Below are 17,713 nucleotides of genomic sequence, written 5' to 3' on the forward strand. Positions count from 1 at the left end.
TAACCCAAAAAGTAAAAGACCTGGCAGTTGTACGGGGAGATTTTGGCAAACCAGTAAAGTGCCTGAAACCACTATGGCTTATTGCTAAAAGCAGCCAAGTCAGCAGGCCATAAAGTGGCCATGCAGCAAACTCAGTTTGATCAAGGCAAGAGGGGAGGGGGTTTTGAGTGCCACAGAAAGGGCAGCTTGACCCCGCATCCTTCCTGATAAGAATTGTGTCGAAGTTGCTGATACTTGCATTTTAGAAGAGCAGACTGTGCCCCAGGAATGTCTATTGGGGCCTCAAGGCTGCAAACTCTGGAAAAACCCACACCTGGTTAATCAATAATCAGAAGGAGCCTCTTGCTTGCCCATTGGAACTGCTTGCTTAACAAGTTTTCTTTAAGAGACATGTCATTTGATTACTAATGTATAAATAAGGGGGGAAAGTTTGAGGTAGTGGGACTCTTCAGGACTGGACTCTCCCTCTGAATACATCTTGTGTTCCCCACTGGCAGACGGGCTGCCGCTGTCCCACTCGAGACCCACACAGCTTCGGTAATTATCGAGGGTTGGGGGGTGTTTTACTAACCTGTTGCAGACGTGGGTAAGTGCTTGAGACTAGGTAAAGTTTAGCTTTAAGTGAAAACATTCTTGTGTTGTCCTGTTTGTGCCAGCCATCAAACCGTGTCTCCCCTGATTTATTTCCTGACACCACCTTGCATAGAGTAAAAGTTACAAAGAGCTGTGGGTTGAAAGAACCCCAGGTAACAGCGGTGGCCAAAGGTCTCCCTGAATCCTCTAGAGGGAACCAGTCCTCTCTTCTCACAGAATAGTTATTCCAACCCACAGGGGACACATCTGCAATTTGATAGAAAGGACTGGACTCAGCACAGGGGGTTGCAGTGTGTAGAAAAGAGGGTCCTCACTTATTGAACACATGAAAATAACTTTATTTCCATGTAGAAGTGTATGCTTAATAGCACATAATTGCTTGCTTTACATGCATTCTTTGCAGATTTAGCTCCTGAAAATAAAGTTTCAAGCAATTATTAACTCGGATAGCATTGTAAATCACGTACAAACTTTATGTGGATTGATGTCCCTCAATTGATTCTACTCATAATCAAATTCCTCTTATCTACTGATTTTTGTTTTCTTTCACAACCGTCTTCAATGAATTAGAAGAATGGGGAGGAAGAACAAAAAGATGGGCAATTTAATATGACTTTGTTTAATCTCATCACTATCAGTTCTGATGAATGAATTTGCATGTGTATAATACTATACTACTATAGGAGTGACAAGCTATAATGCTATCATGTGAGTCAGCAAAATAATGAGAGTTCTCAGGATGGAGAGCCTGTTATTTCAATCTGTCATAAGATCTCATTGGAAACTGGCTGTTCTCTTATGATGAACACAATTCATACTGATCAGTGCTGCATCAATTGTGTTAGGTAACACCTTCTGTAGTCAATTTAAAAATATATGCTGTTATTTAGATACTAAACATTTTGAAATTCAATGATTTAGAGTAGAGTCAACATTAAAATCAGAGTTCTGGGTAACCAGTCTCAGAGAAAAGTGTTTCTAAAAGACAAACTTACCTCCTGTGTTTCCAATGGTAATTGCAACTTCTTGTATCAACTGGAGCTATTTTAGTCCAGAACTATGCTACTCTGTCCCCTTAGGCTCAGGGCCGGCTCTAGGTTTTTTGCCGCCCCAAGCTCTGAGAGCGCAACTGCTGCCCAAGCAAAAAAAAAAGAAGGAAAGAAAAAAAAGGCTGGCCGGAACGCCGCCCCTGGAAATGTGCTGCCCCAAGCACATGCTTGCTTTGCTGGTGCCTAGAGCCAGTCCTGCTTAGGCTGCATCTATCACAGAAAATTGAACTGTTGCTAATTAAGCTGGTGGTATCAATTTAATCACAAAAGTGCAGGATATCCACTTTTGCCATGCTGATCTGGGTAAAGGACTGTTGCCCATTAATGCTCTGCTATACTGTTCCCGTAGCATTGCCCTCTGGGTGCTTATCCCACAGTTCCCAGCACAACTTCTGCGGTACACAGGGTACATTTGAAGCTGCTCACATTCTTCATTTTGAGTTTGTCTTATTGCCTACTTTAAATGGATTTGTCCTGCATGAGGAGTCACACATATATTGTGTGGGGTAGGGGCTACCCTTAGAGGCAGTCTGCCTGGTTGAGGTACAATGTTTTCTGATGCACTGGGGTTGTGCATGGCCACAGCAATACTCTATTACAGAGTGCAGTGTTTGTGCACAAACACCTCTAAGGACAGGGCGACACCCACAGGCTGATGAAGGAGCAGGATTTCTCCCTACCCACCCTTTCCAGTCCTTGCTACATGGTTGGTGATCATGTGGATGCAAAAAGCTTCTGTGGCATGATAAGACCACAGACACAGACGGAACGTCCAGCCAAAGCTTCTTAAGGACCTAGCTAGAGATTGATCTAGGTGGTGCTCAATCTGCAAGGAAGCTACATCCCTCTGGGATTTGCAACAGTGATGATGATGGCCCCTCCCAGTCTCATTTACTTTGGATAGTACCACTCTGGGCACTAGCCTTGTTATAGTCCTTGTGCCCTCTAAGTTCATGGGCTGTAACTGTGTAAAAGAGCTGGGGTGGAAAAGAAGAGCCTTCTTACTCAGGGCTAGGCACACTATGGTCCTTTGTTTGTAGCCTATGTTCATAATCAATTTCCAAATGTTATTCCCATCCTGCTCGGTATGTTTTCCTGCTTCTTATTCATTACTTCATTTGCATAAATCTCCCCACTGTCAAATCCTCCAATTTCTCATTCCTCCTCCATGCAAAATCCATAAAATTCTCTGACAACTCCATCATTTCAATATTTGTTTGTCATAGATGTTCATCCATTTGGAAAGAGCAAATCAGCAGATAAGTCCACTTGAAAATATGTGTCTAAGGACTTCAGAGCGGATACATTTTTCATCTTTTCCAACAGTCATATCACAAAAATTGTGTTCCCAGTTCTCTGATTCAGCCCAGCTGCAGCCAGCACAGGACTGGAGAAGACGAGGGCAAAGGCAGCTTTAATCTGGCCAGCCACTTTACCTGATGCACAGCTGCCCATACACCCAATGGATTATTCTAACAGCCAGGGATCAGGCAGCAGCAGTGGCACCCAGGCTGTGCCATCTATTGCTACGGACTGAGAGAAAGAGGTAGCATGCTTGAGATTACCCTTGCCTGGGGAATCCTTGGGGAGTTTGTTAAGCCTTGTTCTTGCCAACTATACCCAGAATCATGCAAAAAGTCAGAGACAAATCTAATGATAAATATTTAAGCTCAGTAAAAGTATGTTTTACTGCATAAAGGAAGCCAGTGGATGTTTTCCTCCAAGAAAGCTTGTTTGAAAATGGCAATTCCCCTCCCATCCTTTTCTGTGTAGCAAGGCTTAGGCTATTGTTTCTGTTCACAATAAAGTCCTCCCCCCCCTCAGTTTTCCAGGATCTGTCTCTGGCACATCCTGTCTGAGAGAACTACTTTGGCTATACAGTCACCATTAGTTGTCCCCACTTTCCTCTCATTGGATCCTGGTTGGGTGACCAAAAAGCAAACGTAAAAAATCAGGACAAGAGGTGAGGGTAATAGGTGCCTATATAAGGAAAAGCCCCCCAAATCGGGACTGTCCCTATAAAATTGGGACATCTGGTCACCCTAATCCTGGTAACAATGATTCATGTGTTTCAGGTAATTTTTTTATCTTTCATTCTAATTACTTGGGGATTTTGTTTTCTTTTCAGTCATTATGATAAGGTTAAACGGACAGTCACTTGCAATGACCTGTTTTATTAGAATTTTTTTATCACTACCATACTTTGAAACATCGTTTCTTACATCAGTCTCATGGAACTGAGTTTCCATGATGTCCATTCTCAATTCCAGAACATCTAAGGATTCTGTCTTGTTTTCCAAGGAGGAAGAGTACCTTGAATTTTGATTTTTCTGCAGTGCTCATAGAATCCAGCCCTTTGTGTTGTCTACTGCAGTTAGTAATGTCTAATATATCTTGTATTGTCAGATCAGATTCATGAGACAGGATAGGTGAGGAGGCTGCCTGTTTATGTCCAAACACTTCCTGATCTAACAGGCCTTTCACACACCTCTTTTCAGGTCATTCCTCCTCTTGGCAATAATAATCTGAATGGGTAGCTGGGAAAGGAGCTGGCAGACACAATACAAATGTACATTATTGCCACTTCAGCAGCATATGCATTTACTGATCTGGAGAGCAATTTTTTTACAGTACCAGAAGTAGGTTCAAGGATTATAAAATATTCTACTTGTCAATAACTGAAAATAAACTCTTTGATCTAATCAAACCATAAAAAAAGCCATAAAAACAAGATTGTCAAATAGATAATTAAAGTCCTTCAGTGACCAATATCTTAAAGAAATCTGTGGCAAATTGATATTCATTTTATGTGGGAAATTTGGCTTTAAATACTAGGGATAATATTATTCATAACAATAGCATTGTATTGGATGGTTCATCTCTTTGTTTGCTCATTTGTTTAATTTTGCCAATGGTCTGATAATACCAATGTGACTGGTGATGTGGAAAAAAATGAGTCACCAAAACCAAATAATGTCACTCATAAAAACAGTAGAATGCTGGTTCGTTTTTATTTTATCCTGGCCCTGTCATTTTAACTGCTGAAACAAATAGCACTGGTGACAGAGAGAGCCACTAAAATATATGTCAATGTAAAATATAGATCAGTGGAATGAACAGTTATTATTTGCTTGTCGAAGCAAGATCAGATGGTATGATGATAAGTTACGCTACAGTATACAGTCAGAGTTAAATAAATACATTCAGAGTTAAATAAAGTTGCTTTAGTTTTATAGGTTTCAGAGTCATCTTACAGAGGAGTGGCATAACAAAGTGGACATTCCAAACAGCAAGGATAAAACATGTGCCATATGGTGTGTTCCTTTCAGTGCTATTTAAAATTTTTCTTCCAGGATGTTGAAACTCTTTGTTTCAAATATGTCTTATCTAATGAATATTTAAAGGAGAAAAGGGCAACATTCCTAGACAAATATTAAACAGCATGGAGGACAAGAATAAAACTACACAAAGCACATTTACACATGTCCAAATTATAGCAGTAAGGTTCACAAACAAACCATTGCCAGAAGAAGATAGATGTAAGAATAGTTTTTAATTAGTAATTTTTTAATGTAAATTAGCCTTTTAAGAAGAGTCCACTATATATAACTTTATGTACACTTAATGTTATTTAAGATCAGAATTCATGTACAATACCTTAGCTTTATCCCTCATGGAACCTTTTCCCAGGATAGACATTTTTGCACCTGTCTCCTCCTGTAACCTCTTCAAGGAGTTTCCTCTTGGTCCAAGCAATTTCCCAACAAAATTGAACTAGAAAGTGAATAAAATATCTGGTTTTAGATAAAGATGAACTAAAGAGATGATGTTCAGAACGTGCAATAAATATTGGTAAGCAAGTTACTGGAGAAGGAAAGGATAACATATTGGCTTCAGTAAACATATGTTTCTAAAAGGATAATTTTCCTTTCTTTTAAAAAATATGATTTAGTTCTAGGGATTAAGTCCTGAGTATAAACAGGCTGTGTACCAAGCCTGGGGTTTGTGGGAGAACTTAGGCATCCTCCTCTCTAGGCCTAAAGACAGCAGAAGTATTCATGATTCCTGTGTTCTTCTTGTGTGTATGTTTGTAGGGGAGAACAACCAAAGGCTCATTGTAATCATAGATATACTGGAATCACTTCTATTACTCCCCTTACCCATCTCCCAAACTCCATGGCTGTTTGGGCACAGGGAAACCTGTGGATCTCTTCTCTCCTGCAAGTTGGTGATGTGGACTTGAGCCTGCCAATTCCATACAGTAGAACTGCACTTGCTGAGCCTGCTTTTCTCTGTTTTTGCCATGTTTGGGGTGCTCACTAAGGGGACAAAACTGCCCCCAAAACACAGTAATGTATGTGTGGGAAACTTCTTGAAGTTAGTGTACTGTACCCTGTGTATAACTTTTCACATAAAGAATCTGACACATCAGAAAAGGGCAGACAAATAAACAGTGACAAGTTTTTAAAGTGCTAGAAGTTTGAATAATAAGATGGGTGAACACAGTGCCTTGTGTTAAAGGAGGATATTGATATGATACGCATCACAGAAACCTGGTGGAGTGAGGACAATCAATGGGACACAATCATTCCAGAGTACAAAATATATCGGAAGGACAGAACACGTGGTGCGGGGGGTGGTGGTGAGCGGCACTGTATGTGAAAGAAAATGTAGAATCAAATGAAATAAAAATCTTAAATGAATCCACATGTTCCATAGAATCTCTATGGATAGTAATTCCATGTTCTAATAAGAATATAACAGTAGGGATCTACTATCGACCACCTGACCAGGATAGTGATAGTGATGATGAAATGCTAAGGGAGATTAGAGAGGCTATCAAAATAAAGAACTCAATAATAGTGGGGGATTTCAATTATCCCCATATTGACTGGTACATGTCACCTCAAGATGAAATGCAAAGACAAAATTTCTCAATACTTTAAATGACTGCTTCTTGGAGCAGCTGGTACAGAACCCACAAGAGGAGAGGCAACTCTCGATCTAGTCCTGAGTGGAGCGCAGGATCTGGTCCAAGAGGTAACTATAACAGGACCGCTTGGAAATAGTGACCATAATATAATAACATTTAACATTCTTGTGGTGGGAAGAACACCTCAACAGCCCAACACTGTGGCATTTAATTTCAGAAAGGGGAACTATGCAAAAATGAGGAGGTTAGTTAAACAGACATTAAAAGGTACAGTGACTAGAGCGAAATCTCTGCAAGCTGCACGGACACTTTTCAAAGACACCATAATAGAGGCTCAACTTAAATGTATACCCCCAAATTAAAAAACACAGTAAAAAAACTAAAAAAGAGCCACTGTGGCTTAACAACTATGTAAAAGAAGCAGTGAGAGATAAAAAGGCATCTTTTAAAAAGTGGAAGTCAAATCCTAGTGAGGTAAATAGAAAGGAGCATAAATACTGCCAAATTAAATGTAAAAATGTAATAAGAAAAGCCAAAAAGAAGTTTGAAGAACAGCTAGCCAAAAACTCAAAAGGTAATAACAAAATGTTTTTTAAGTACATCAGAAGCAGGAAGCCTGCTAAACAACCAGTGGGGCCCCTGGACGATCGAGATACAAAAGGAGCACTTAAAGACGATAAAGTCATCACAGAGAAACTAAATGAATTCTTTGCTTCATTCTTCATGGCTGAGGATGTTAGGGAGATTCCCAAACCGGAGGGAATCTTTTGCAGGTGACAAATCTGAGGAATTCTCACAGATTGAAGTGTCACTAGAGGAGGTTTTGGAATTAATTTAGAAACTTAACAGTAACAAGTCACCAGGACCAGATGGCATTCACCAAAGAGTTCTGAAAGAACTCAAATGTGAAATTGCGGAACTATTAACTATGGTTTGTAACCTGTCCTTTAAATCAGCTACTGTACCCAATGACTGGAAGATAGCTAATGTAACGCCAATATTTCAGAAGGGCTCTAGAGGTGATCCTGGCAATTACAGACCAGTAAGTCTAACATCAGTACCGGGCAAATTAGTTGAAACAATAGTAAAGAATAAAATTGTCAGACACATAGAAGAACATAAATTGTCTCGCAAAAGTCAACATGGCTTCTGTAAAGGGAGATCACGTCTTACTATCTATTAGAGTTCTTTGAGGGGGTCAACAAACATGTGGACAAGGGGGATCCCATGGACATAGTGTACATAGATTGCCAGAAAGCCTTTGACAAGGTCCCTTACCAAAGGCTCTTACGTAAATTAAAAGTTATCATGGGATAAGAGGGAAAATCCTTTCATGGATTGAGAACTGGTTAAAACATAGGGAACAAAGGGTAGGAATAAATGGTAAATTTTCAGAATGGAGAGGGGTAACTTGTGGTGTTCCCCAAGGGTCAGTCCTAGGACAAATCCTATTGAACTTATTCATAAATGATCTGGAGAAAGGGGTAAACAGTGAGGTGGCAAAGTTTGCAGATGATACTAAACTGCTCAAGATACTTAAGACCAAAGCAGACTGTGAAGAACTTCAAAAAGATCTCACAAAACTAAGTGATTGGGCAACAAAATGGCAAACAATATTTAATGTGGATAAATGTAAAGTAATGCACATTGGAAAAAATAACCCCAACTATACATACAATATGATGGGGGCTAATTTAGCTACAACTGATCAGGAGAAAGATCTTGCAGTCATCGTGGATAGTTCTCTGAAGACATCCACACAGTGTGCAGTGGCAGTCAAAAAAGCAAACGGGATGTTAGGAATCATTAAGACAATTATTAAGAGAATAAGACAGAGAATATCTTATTGCCCTTATATAAATCCATGGTACGCCCACATTCTGAATACTGCATACAGATGTGGTCCCCTCATCTCTACAAAGATATACTGGCATTAGAAAAGGTTCAGAAAAAGGCAACTAAAATGATTAGGGGTTTGGAACGGGTCCCATATGAGGAGAGATTAAAGAGGCTAGGACTTTTCAGCTTGGAAAAGAGGAGACTAAGGGGGGATATGATAGAGGTATATAAAATCATGAGTGGTGTGGAGAAAGTGAATAAGGAAAAGTTATTTACTTGTTCCCATAAATAAGAACTAGGGGTCACCAAACAAAATTAATGTGTAGCAGGTTTAAAACAAATAAAAGGAAGTTCTTCTTCACTCAGTGCACAGTCAACCTGTGGAACTCCTTGCCTGAGGAGGTTGTGAAGGCTAGGACTATAACAGGGTTTAAAAGAGAACTGGATAAATTCATGGAGGTTAAGTCCATTAATGGCTATTAGCCAGGATGGGTAAGGAACGGTGTCCCCAGCCTCTGTTTGTCAGAGGGTGGAGATGGATGGCAGGAGAGAGATCACTTGATCATTACCTGTTAGGTTCACTCCCTCTGGGGCACCTGGCATTGGCCACTGTTGGTAGACAGGATACTGTGCTGGATGGACCTTTGGCCTGACCCAGTATGGCCATTCTTATGTTCTTTTCCTTAACGTGTTTTGTGTTAAATTCAGCGGACAAATGGCAGAATGCCTCAGCCAGTGGCATGTTAATAGCTGGTTGTAAATTGGTCAGACAAAAATATGCAAATGACAGGGCAGCCTGACTTGTATCACTCTGGTATTCTTCCATAGAGCAAAAGGAATGTATCATAATCCCACTTAAAGAATCAAGTGGTAGAACGGGCAGGGTTGGAAGGAATATGGGAAATACAGCATGACAAAAGGAAAGAGAAACTTAGTATATGCTGAGGTGGTCCAAATGACCCTCAGATGACTAATAAGATGATGTAAACATCTCACCATATGATGTATACTCAAATCTCAGAGCACAACAGAATTTAGCCTCACAAAATACCTAGGAGATAGGGGGTATTCTTGTCTCTATTTTACACAAGAGAAAAATGATGCACAGATTAAGTGGCTTGCTCTACATCACAAGCTGTCTGTAGTCAACCCAAGTATAGAACCCAGGTAGCCTGAATCTCAGTCTTGTACTTTAACTATAGATCACGGATAGTTACACATAATAGCATAAGAGGTACTTGTGTAAATCACACACTATGGATGAATTTCTTTATCAAAAATATAAAGGGGAGGTGTTTTCTCTTAATATATAATCACTAGCATCACAGCCAAATTAAACACTTATGGAAAAACTCTGCTGTCAGCTAAATCTGTGTAGCTGATTTCAGCAGGGTTCACAGGTTTTATTGGAAGTAGAATTTGACCCCTAACATTAGTCACAGGAAACACATATATTGAACTTCCCCACAAAGAGAGCTCAGAGAACTGACAGAAAAGCTACACCCTTCATTTGTTTTGAAAGTCCATTCACTAGTCTAAGACCCTCTGATTGTAATGTAGTATTGGACACAGAGGTAGAATCCCGAAGGTTCAAACAAACCAGAGTGTATTACATATTACTCAGGAATCATAGTGCCTGGACTACACCCTGATCCAGATGGGTACACTTCTGGCCTGGAATGTGCCAATACCAGGTTTCTTAAAGGAACATTCCATTAGACTGCTAGCAAACCACATCACTTAGCAAACCTGACAGACTGTCTCTCTTCTCAAGAGTTTGTTCAACAGTTGAGAGGTGCTCAAGCTGGCACTCCCGTGGGATATGGAAGAGAGGACTGGTACTCTTAACGAGGGACCTCAACTTTGGAATTCACTCTGCTGATTGGCCTGAAACAACCCTAGTTGGTTGTTGACCTGTAGAGTATACTGCAAAGTCCAACTATTTGGGCAGGTGTCTGGGGAGGTCTGAGGCTCTGGTGGGAGTGTGGAAATAAGGAAATTTCAGTTTATGGACTAAAAAGAAAAAAGAAAAGGAGTACTTGTGGCACCTTAGAGACTAACCAGTTTATTTGAGCATGAGCTTTCGTGAGCTACAGCTCACTTCATCGGACTGGCTTTCTTTGTGAAGATTGTTGGCTTGCTGCCATTTGTGCCTTTGAGTTCCTTTTATATTTCTTTATTAAGGGGCCCTAGGGCCTGGGTTAGGTGTTCTTTTATTATGTTGCATGTTGAAATAAAAATAAAAATAAAACAAACATTGGTGACATAAGGAAGAAGGAATAGTAAGGACCCGGTTTCAAACCTAACACTGAAGTTTCTAGATATTGTTAAACAATATTTATCCATCAGACTATATCAGCTCCATACCTGTGTAAATATGCATTCAGGAAACATACAGGTTTGTATTATGGTTTTCCAAGACACAGCCCTGCTTATGCTGTGTGTGAAGTAAAAGCACACAAGCTCAAGTCCCTGTAGCTATCCTATCTGCTGAGCACAATGGCAGGCAAGATGACTGTGATGGTGTAACAGTGGGCACTCAGAAGAGGTTCTTATACGGCCTTTGTGAGCACAGCATAAATTTCTCCTGTGCTAGCTGCATCTCACAAGGCAGTACAGAAAGATAAGGTGTGACTATGCACTATTTCTCCCTTTTCAGGGTATCTACTGATGCTCAGGGAATTCAGTATGTGGTATAATGGCTGTCCTTGAACTGGTGCACAAATAGGGGGAGGGCACCCATGCAGGTCAGCCAAAATTTGGCCTTCTTTGTTGTCCGAATAGAAAGGAACTTCTTAGAAGAAGCATATAGATGATGACCATTTATATTTATGCACATTATAAACTGTCTAATAATTACCTGGAAATGTTATAGCCTAAGGGACTGATCCTGCAGAGATGAGTTGTAGGCTGCATAAAATATGTACATAGTGGATTTTACAGACTGGCATTACACTGCAAATAAGTATTAGGGCATGTTTAATTCCATCAACTATATGGTACCATGCAGGCAGATTTAATCCATGTCTTAGACACTCTCTTGAAACATGCATTATACAGTAAGCAATGTTTACAGTTAAATAACTTAATTGTTTTTAATGTGTGTTCCTTTGCCCCAAATTCCCAAATAGTCAAAGTACCATACCAGAAATTCTACTATACTGTTTTCAGTTTTTTGCAGCAGTCAAAAAAGCTAACAGAATGTTAGGTACCATTAGAAAAGTAATAGATAAGAAAATATCATAATGCCTCTATATAAACCCATCGTCTGCCCACATCTTGAATATTGTGTGCAGTTTTGGTTACTCCATCTCAAAAAAGATATATTAGAATTGGAAAAGGTACAGAGAAGGGCAACAAAAATTATTAGGAGTATGGAACAACCTCCATATGAGGAAAGATTAAAAAGAACTGGGACTGTACAGAGAGGACTAAAGGGGGATATGATAGAAGTCTAAAAAATCATGAATGGTGAGGAGCAATATAATAAGGAAGTGTTATTTACCCCTTCACATGGTATAAGAACCAGGGGTCACCCAATGAAATTAATAGGCAGCAGGTTTAAAACAAACAAAGGGAAGTACTTCTTCACACAACACACAGTCAACCTGTGGAACTTGTTGCCAGGGGATGTTGTGAAGGCCAAAAGTATAATTGGGTTCAAAAAAGAGGTCAAGAGATACCAAGATGGTCAGGGATGCAACCCCATGCTCTGGATATCGCTAAGCTGCTGACTGCCAGATGATGGGAGTGGATGACAGGGGATGGATCATGCAATAATAACCCTGTTCTGTTCATTACCTCTGAAGCACCTGGCATTGGCCACTGTCGGAAGACAGGATACTGGGCTAGATGGACCATTGGTCTGACCCAGTAGGGCTACTCTTATGTTCTTATTTTGTTATGAGAATACCATGCTGCTACATATAGCAGCTTTTCTGGCCCAACTCTGGCAATTGTGATGGGATAATCATAGTAGGTAATTAAGAAGTGTATCACCTCTTGATATGCATGCATGTCTCCTGTTGGTATAAAAGGCAATTTTGCAAACATATAAGGTCAAATCCTATTCATCCCCCAATACTCTGTAGCCATGTACAGCCCACTATATTGTGCAACCAGTGGAAGCCTGCACAGTAGGGGGAATACCTCCACCACACACACACACACACACACACTTTTCATACTAGAGCAGGTTTCTGTTTTAGGCAGGGAGATGGGGAAAGGGAGGGGCAATAAATAGTGAATCCATGCCGACAGGAAGTTCTGGAGATCTTGTATACCAGCAGAGGTATGAGGCTGCTGCCAGAGGCTACTGCACTCCTGAGACTACATCAACTTACAAGTCCTCTGATAAGAAGAATGCAATCTCCCATAGCACTCCCTTGCATGGGATCTCTTCTTCTGGGCTTTGAACAGTGACCAGGCTCTAGCCCATGAAAAGGAAAATAGACTCTAACTGAAACACTGCAAGGAGACCTAGGGCCAAATTTATACCTGGTGTAATTCTATTAAATCAACTGAATTACAGCAGAGACAAATTAGGTCCGAGCAACCAAAACAAGAGTCATTAAAACTGCAGTATCTCTAAAAGATTTACTTATGGCAAACATTTTATTATGCATTTTTTATCCTCAGAAATGCTGGGAAGCTCATATTTACAGTGTACTTGAAGAGGATGGTGCAATAATTGCCTGGTTATTTATTAGCTCGCATCAATCACCTAAATCTACAGTGAAAATACATTTTTGGCATAACTCCATGAAACAGATGGTCAGTGACTCTAGATAAACATCTTCCAGAGTACAAGTCCATACGGATATAACATACTATTCCCTCAGTCTTCATTTTAGCTATTTTCTGTCAGAATTTGGTAACAAGTTGTGCCATTTAAATAAATGAATATAAATGAGTCTTAGCATTAAAATAAATGTTCAGGTTACAAATAATTGAGTTTAGTCTCTGATGTATCTTTATTTAGGTAAATTGAATCAAGTCTTTCCCGAGGTACATTCCAATAGCTTTTTCTCTTACTCCAGCGGTTCTCAAACTTCATTGCACCACAACCCCCTTCTGACAACTAAAATTACCACACAACCTGAGGAGTGAGGGCCCACCTGAGGAGGGGCAAAAGCCAAAGCTTGAGCCCCACCACCCTGAGCAGAGGAGCCAAAGCCCAAGGGCTTCAGCCCCGGAAGGGGGCCTGAAGCCTGAGCCCCACCACCCAGGGCTTTAACCCTTGGGCTTCAGCTTTGACCCTGGGCAGTGGGGCTTGGGCTTGGGCTTTGGCCCCGGGTCCCATCAAGTCTAACACCAGCCCTGGCGACCCCATTAAAACCCAGTCCTGACGCACCTTGGGGTCTCAACCCACAGTTTGAGAACCCCTGCTCTAACCTATATATTAGCAGCTATGATTCTGCATTTTGGGGGCCAGATTCTGCCATTCTTATTCACATTGTATAACTACTTGTTGAATACTGTGATTAAAACCAACAGGGCTGTGTACAGCATCTTTTTTTTTAAATGAGAAATTGGCTTATCTGCCTGTGATAGGAGGGAGGGATGGGGATTCTGATTTTTCTATCAAGGATATTTTATACATGCTTTTTCTTGAAATGTTTCTGTATATTATTAAACTGTTGCCGTGTTTGACCACAGAAATGGCATTATTCCAGTGGTGGGTGAAAGGACATAATGCTTCCTGGAGCTGTCCAACATGCAGTGCATTGTGGCTTTTAGCCCCCACCATGGTTGGCCAGCTCAGCCTGCCAGTGCAGGAGGTCACAAGGCAGGGATGAATGGCTCAGCTTCCTTTTTGCACATTTCAGAACAGAGTCTCCTGTTGTCGCTGGCCCCCTATACATGGACACAGAAGGGCAGAAGTCTCCTGTACAACCTTGCACATCCATGCAAATAACAGGTATATCTGGGATTTATCATCACAATCCCATTTTTCACTTTCAGAAACTTTTTTGGGATGAAATTTGCCAGGCTTGGTCTCTGTCTCTAGGTGTCTTTTTATTAGTATTGGAGTAAAAAATAGCTGAGGTTTGACATTTGATCCAATATGCTTGATTTCATAATCACATTTTATCTTAAATACATATACGGACAGTACTATATCTAACTTTGCTGGAAACCCTGTATTATTTGAGAAATAGTATGTGATAATTTAATTAAAGACTATTACAGTTCACTTTTTTTTTTGCATTTCATTATTATTACTAATTATACTTGCAGCAGAACTTATGCAGAAATCTGAATGTTCAGAGCACTGTACAAATATTTTTATTTTATTATTCAGGTTGTGTACATAAAGCAAAGAATTATTTTAATTTGAATGACATATGCAAACTCATTAATATAGCTCTAAAGAGATGCTACCAGCTTGGAAAAAGCTTTCAAAAACATTTTATTTAGAACCAATTCTACTTACACTTTATATAATGCATTTTCTATATACTTCCTGCCAATTTTGTATTACTGAGGACATGCATGAAACTTTGATCTTGTTCCTTTAGATCTTAGTTTCCTGTACTACTTCAACAATTGCAATAACAAAATCTATAGTTTTAACAATTTTTCATGAGGCACTGACTGCTCTTTAATGACAAACTGTTCAGTAAGGCCTTAGTGTTTCTTATGAGGCTCTGTGCATCTTGAACTCACGCACTTTCCCTAGCATTTCCCTCGCCCTGAAAGTCATAGAATCATAGAATATCAGGGTTGGAAGGGACCTCAGGAGGTCATCTAGTCCAACCCCCTGCTCAAAGCAGAACCAATCCCCAGCTAAATCATCCTCAATCATAAGTCAAAACACATAACCATACAGTGAAATCCTACTGGGTTACAAATTCTGGCTGGTGCTGAGCACTTGCAACTCCAATTGAATTCAAATAGGACATTTGCCTGAGTAAGGACACAAGATTTGACCAGCAAAGTCAAGATTGCTTTAACAGATTTTTAAAAAAATAATATTTCATATATGTGTGAAGTCTATAAAGTAAATATATAAATAAGAAAAACGGAACATTAAACTTTAGCAAATTACATACAATAGAGTGTAGTACAAAATAAGAGAAAGTGGGAAAATCTCATGGTGGATCTATTGCTATTGTCTATGAGGTGAAATGTGCTTTTGCTATATTGCCATAAACAGGAATGACCCTAGATATTTTTCCAGCAAGGATAGAAAATGTTTTTGCCCTCCCCGTGTTGCCCTGAAGCAGCCGAGTGAAATAGGAGCATGGTGCCCCCTGGAAGCTGATACGCAGGGTGAATCCACCTGTTTGCTCACCCCTAGAACCAGCCCTGGCCATAGGCCCCAGCTAAGGGACAGCTCATAGTTGCATTGCCCCAAGAGCAGATGCAGAACTAGATTGTGTTGCAGTCTGGTCCCTAGTTCCCCCACTTGCTTTGGGGAAAGGGCACCAACCCTACACCTTGAAAAGATTGTTTCCACCAGTGTGCTGGCTCAGCTATGCTGGACAGCATATGGCATGGGTGAATACTGCCACTCCCCTCCCTTCCTGACTATTCACTGCCCACTTGTGTATGATGGGAAGTGGTTGACCCAGGCAGGCTGCTTTCCCCACACCCTACATTTGCAATACCAGTGCAGGAGACAAAGGGGGTTCCTTACATCCAGTTATTTACTTCAGTAGGGGAGTTAACATCTCACTTGATATTATTTTAACTGAATATCTATCTATATTCTGAATACATTCTGTCACTTGATGTGGAAATATATGATTTCTGTGAAGAATCAATCATTATTTGAAAATGCACATACAAGGAACATAATTTTTCCTTTGTCGTGACAGGGTATACCTGCCCTGCACTGGGCCAGAAGGGGTTAATGCCATACTATGGAGTGAGGAAGCCATGCCTCCTTTACCCTGCTCGGCATGCTCCAACTGGAACCACAGTATAAAAGGGAGCAGCTCAGCTCAGTCTGTCCTGACCAGGAAGTAGAGTGGACATGAATTGCAGTCTCCTGCCTGGGAGCTATCGGAGCCCCAGACCATGGATGCCAGGCCTGCTGATACCCAGGTGAATACCCCACTGTCTGTGGAAGCCCACAACGGGAAGGAGTTGTTGTGAACTTCACCTGCCAACTGCCTCGGGGAACAGAGGAACTGTGGGCTACGGAGCAGGGAGACAGACATTGTTCCAGTTGCAGTACTGGGAACAGAGGTAGCATGTTTCAGAAGTATCCCTGCTGACCCAGTGGCAGATACAGTTGCCGCTGATAGGGCCCTGGGTTAGGACCCAGTGGAGTAGGGAGTGCCCTGGTCACTCTATCTCAGACGCCACTCGTAAGTGGTGGCCCACCCCCCTCTGGCCACTACGCCATACTGCCATACGCTCAAGGGTGGTCCTAGTAACTCTGGCTGCTAGGTCATACTGCCCTGCACAGAAGGGCGATCCTCCTGACTTAGCCATTGTGTCATACTGAGCTACAGGGCCTCAGGACAAAGGTAGGCTACTAAGCTATACTTCATTGCACGGAAGGGTGGTCCTACTGGCTCTGGACGCTAGGCCTTACTGACCTGCATGGTAGGGCTGTCCTATTGACACTGGCCATTTGGCCATGATGTCCTGAATCTAAGGACAGCCTCTCTGACCATTAGGTCATACCGCCCTGGTGAGAAGAGTGGTTATTTGGCCTTGGCCATAGGATGATAACACGCCCAATGGGTAATGGGGTATACCTGCTCTGTAACAATTTTTTAATTTGGCAAATTGATTGCTTAAAATTATGCACTAATTGCCATTTGGATTAACTGCCCAATTGGATTACCAAAGCAGAATTTTTTTTTTTACCTCATTTGAGTGCAAAAGGATTTGAAAAACAGGGTGGGTTGCAGTTTGGTGGTTGATGGCATGCCTTCTAGACATGACATAGTTGTGCTTTAGTTAAGCCTGAGATGAGGCAGATACAACAATTATTCCAGGTCAATATCTGGAAGGAAGAACGAAGCATATTGTACATGACAAATGAGTGGGAGAACATGAGATGGAGCCAAAATGGCTAGGCACCCTATAGACAGAGATGAAAACATTGTGCCGGAAAGAAGACTTGCCACATAAACATCAATAATAGCCATAAAATGAAGTAAAAAGGCTGCTGCTCTAATACTGTGCAATGATGCCATAGCATTTTTCACTCGCAACTCTTTCTTTCAGAGAACAGGATTTGGCTCTCTTTGTAGAATAGGATTATAGAGTTTATCTCCAAAATGACATTACTGAATGCCTCAATTACATTTATTAACAAACCTATTTTTAACTTAAT

At 40.9% G+C, this 17,713-nt stretch overlaps 1 protein-coding gene and 1 long non-coding RNA gene across 13 annotated transcripts in view; one reads left to right on the forward strand and one right to left on the reverse strand.

The window, feature by feature from the left end:
* KHDRBS2 (KH RNA binding domain containing, signal transduction associated 2) overlaps positions 1 to 17,713 on the reverse strand; it is a 614,322-nt gene that overhangs the window by 372,421 nt on the left and 224,188 nt on the right. For 10 of the 11 annotated variants that reach the window (XR_012638772.1, XR_012638769.1, XR_012638770.1 and 7 more), the window contains one exon: positions 5,301 to 5,417. The exons of the other annotated variant lie outside the window; for it this stretch is intronic. Coding sequence is in view for 4 of the 10 variants with exons in the window: in XM_074947899.1 (XP_074804000.1) it covers positions 5,301 to 5,417 (117 nt within the window). In the remaining 6 variants the exon portion in view is untranslated. The remainder of the gene's footprint in view (positions 1 to 5,300; positions 5,418 to 17,713) is intronic. 11 annotated transcript variants of the gene reach the window in all.
* LOC141984667 (uncharacterized) overlaps positions 441 to 17,713 on the forward strand; it is a 76,341-nt gene continuing 59,068 nt past the window's right edge. For both annotated transcript variants that reach the window (XR_012638775.1, XR_012638774.1), the window contains exons 1-3: positions 441 to 537; positions 14,244 to 14,335; positions 16,239 to 16,467. This is a non-coding gene — a long non-coding RNA (uncharacterized LOC141984667). The remainder of the gene's footprint in view (positions 538 to 14,243; positions 14,336 to 16,238; positions 16,468 to 17,713) is intronic.

Source organism: Natator depressus, chromosome 3, assembly GCF_965152275.1.
Source record: "Natator depressus isolate rNatDep1 chromosome 3, rNatDep2.hap1, whole genome shotgun sequence".
Classification (NCBI taxonomy): domain Eukaryota; kingdom Metazoa; phylum Chordata; order Testudines; family Cheloniidae; genus Natator; species Natator depressus.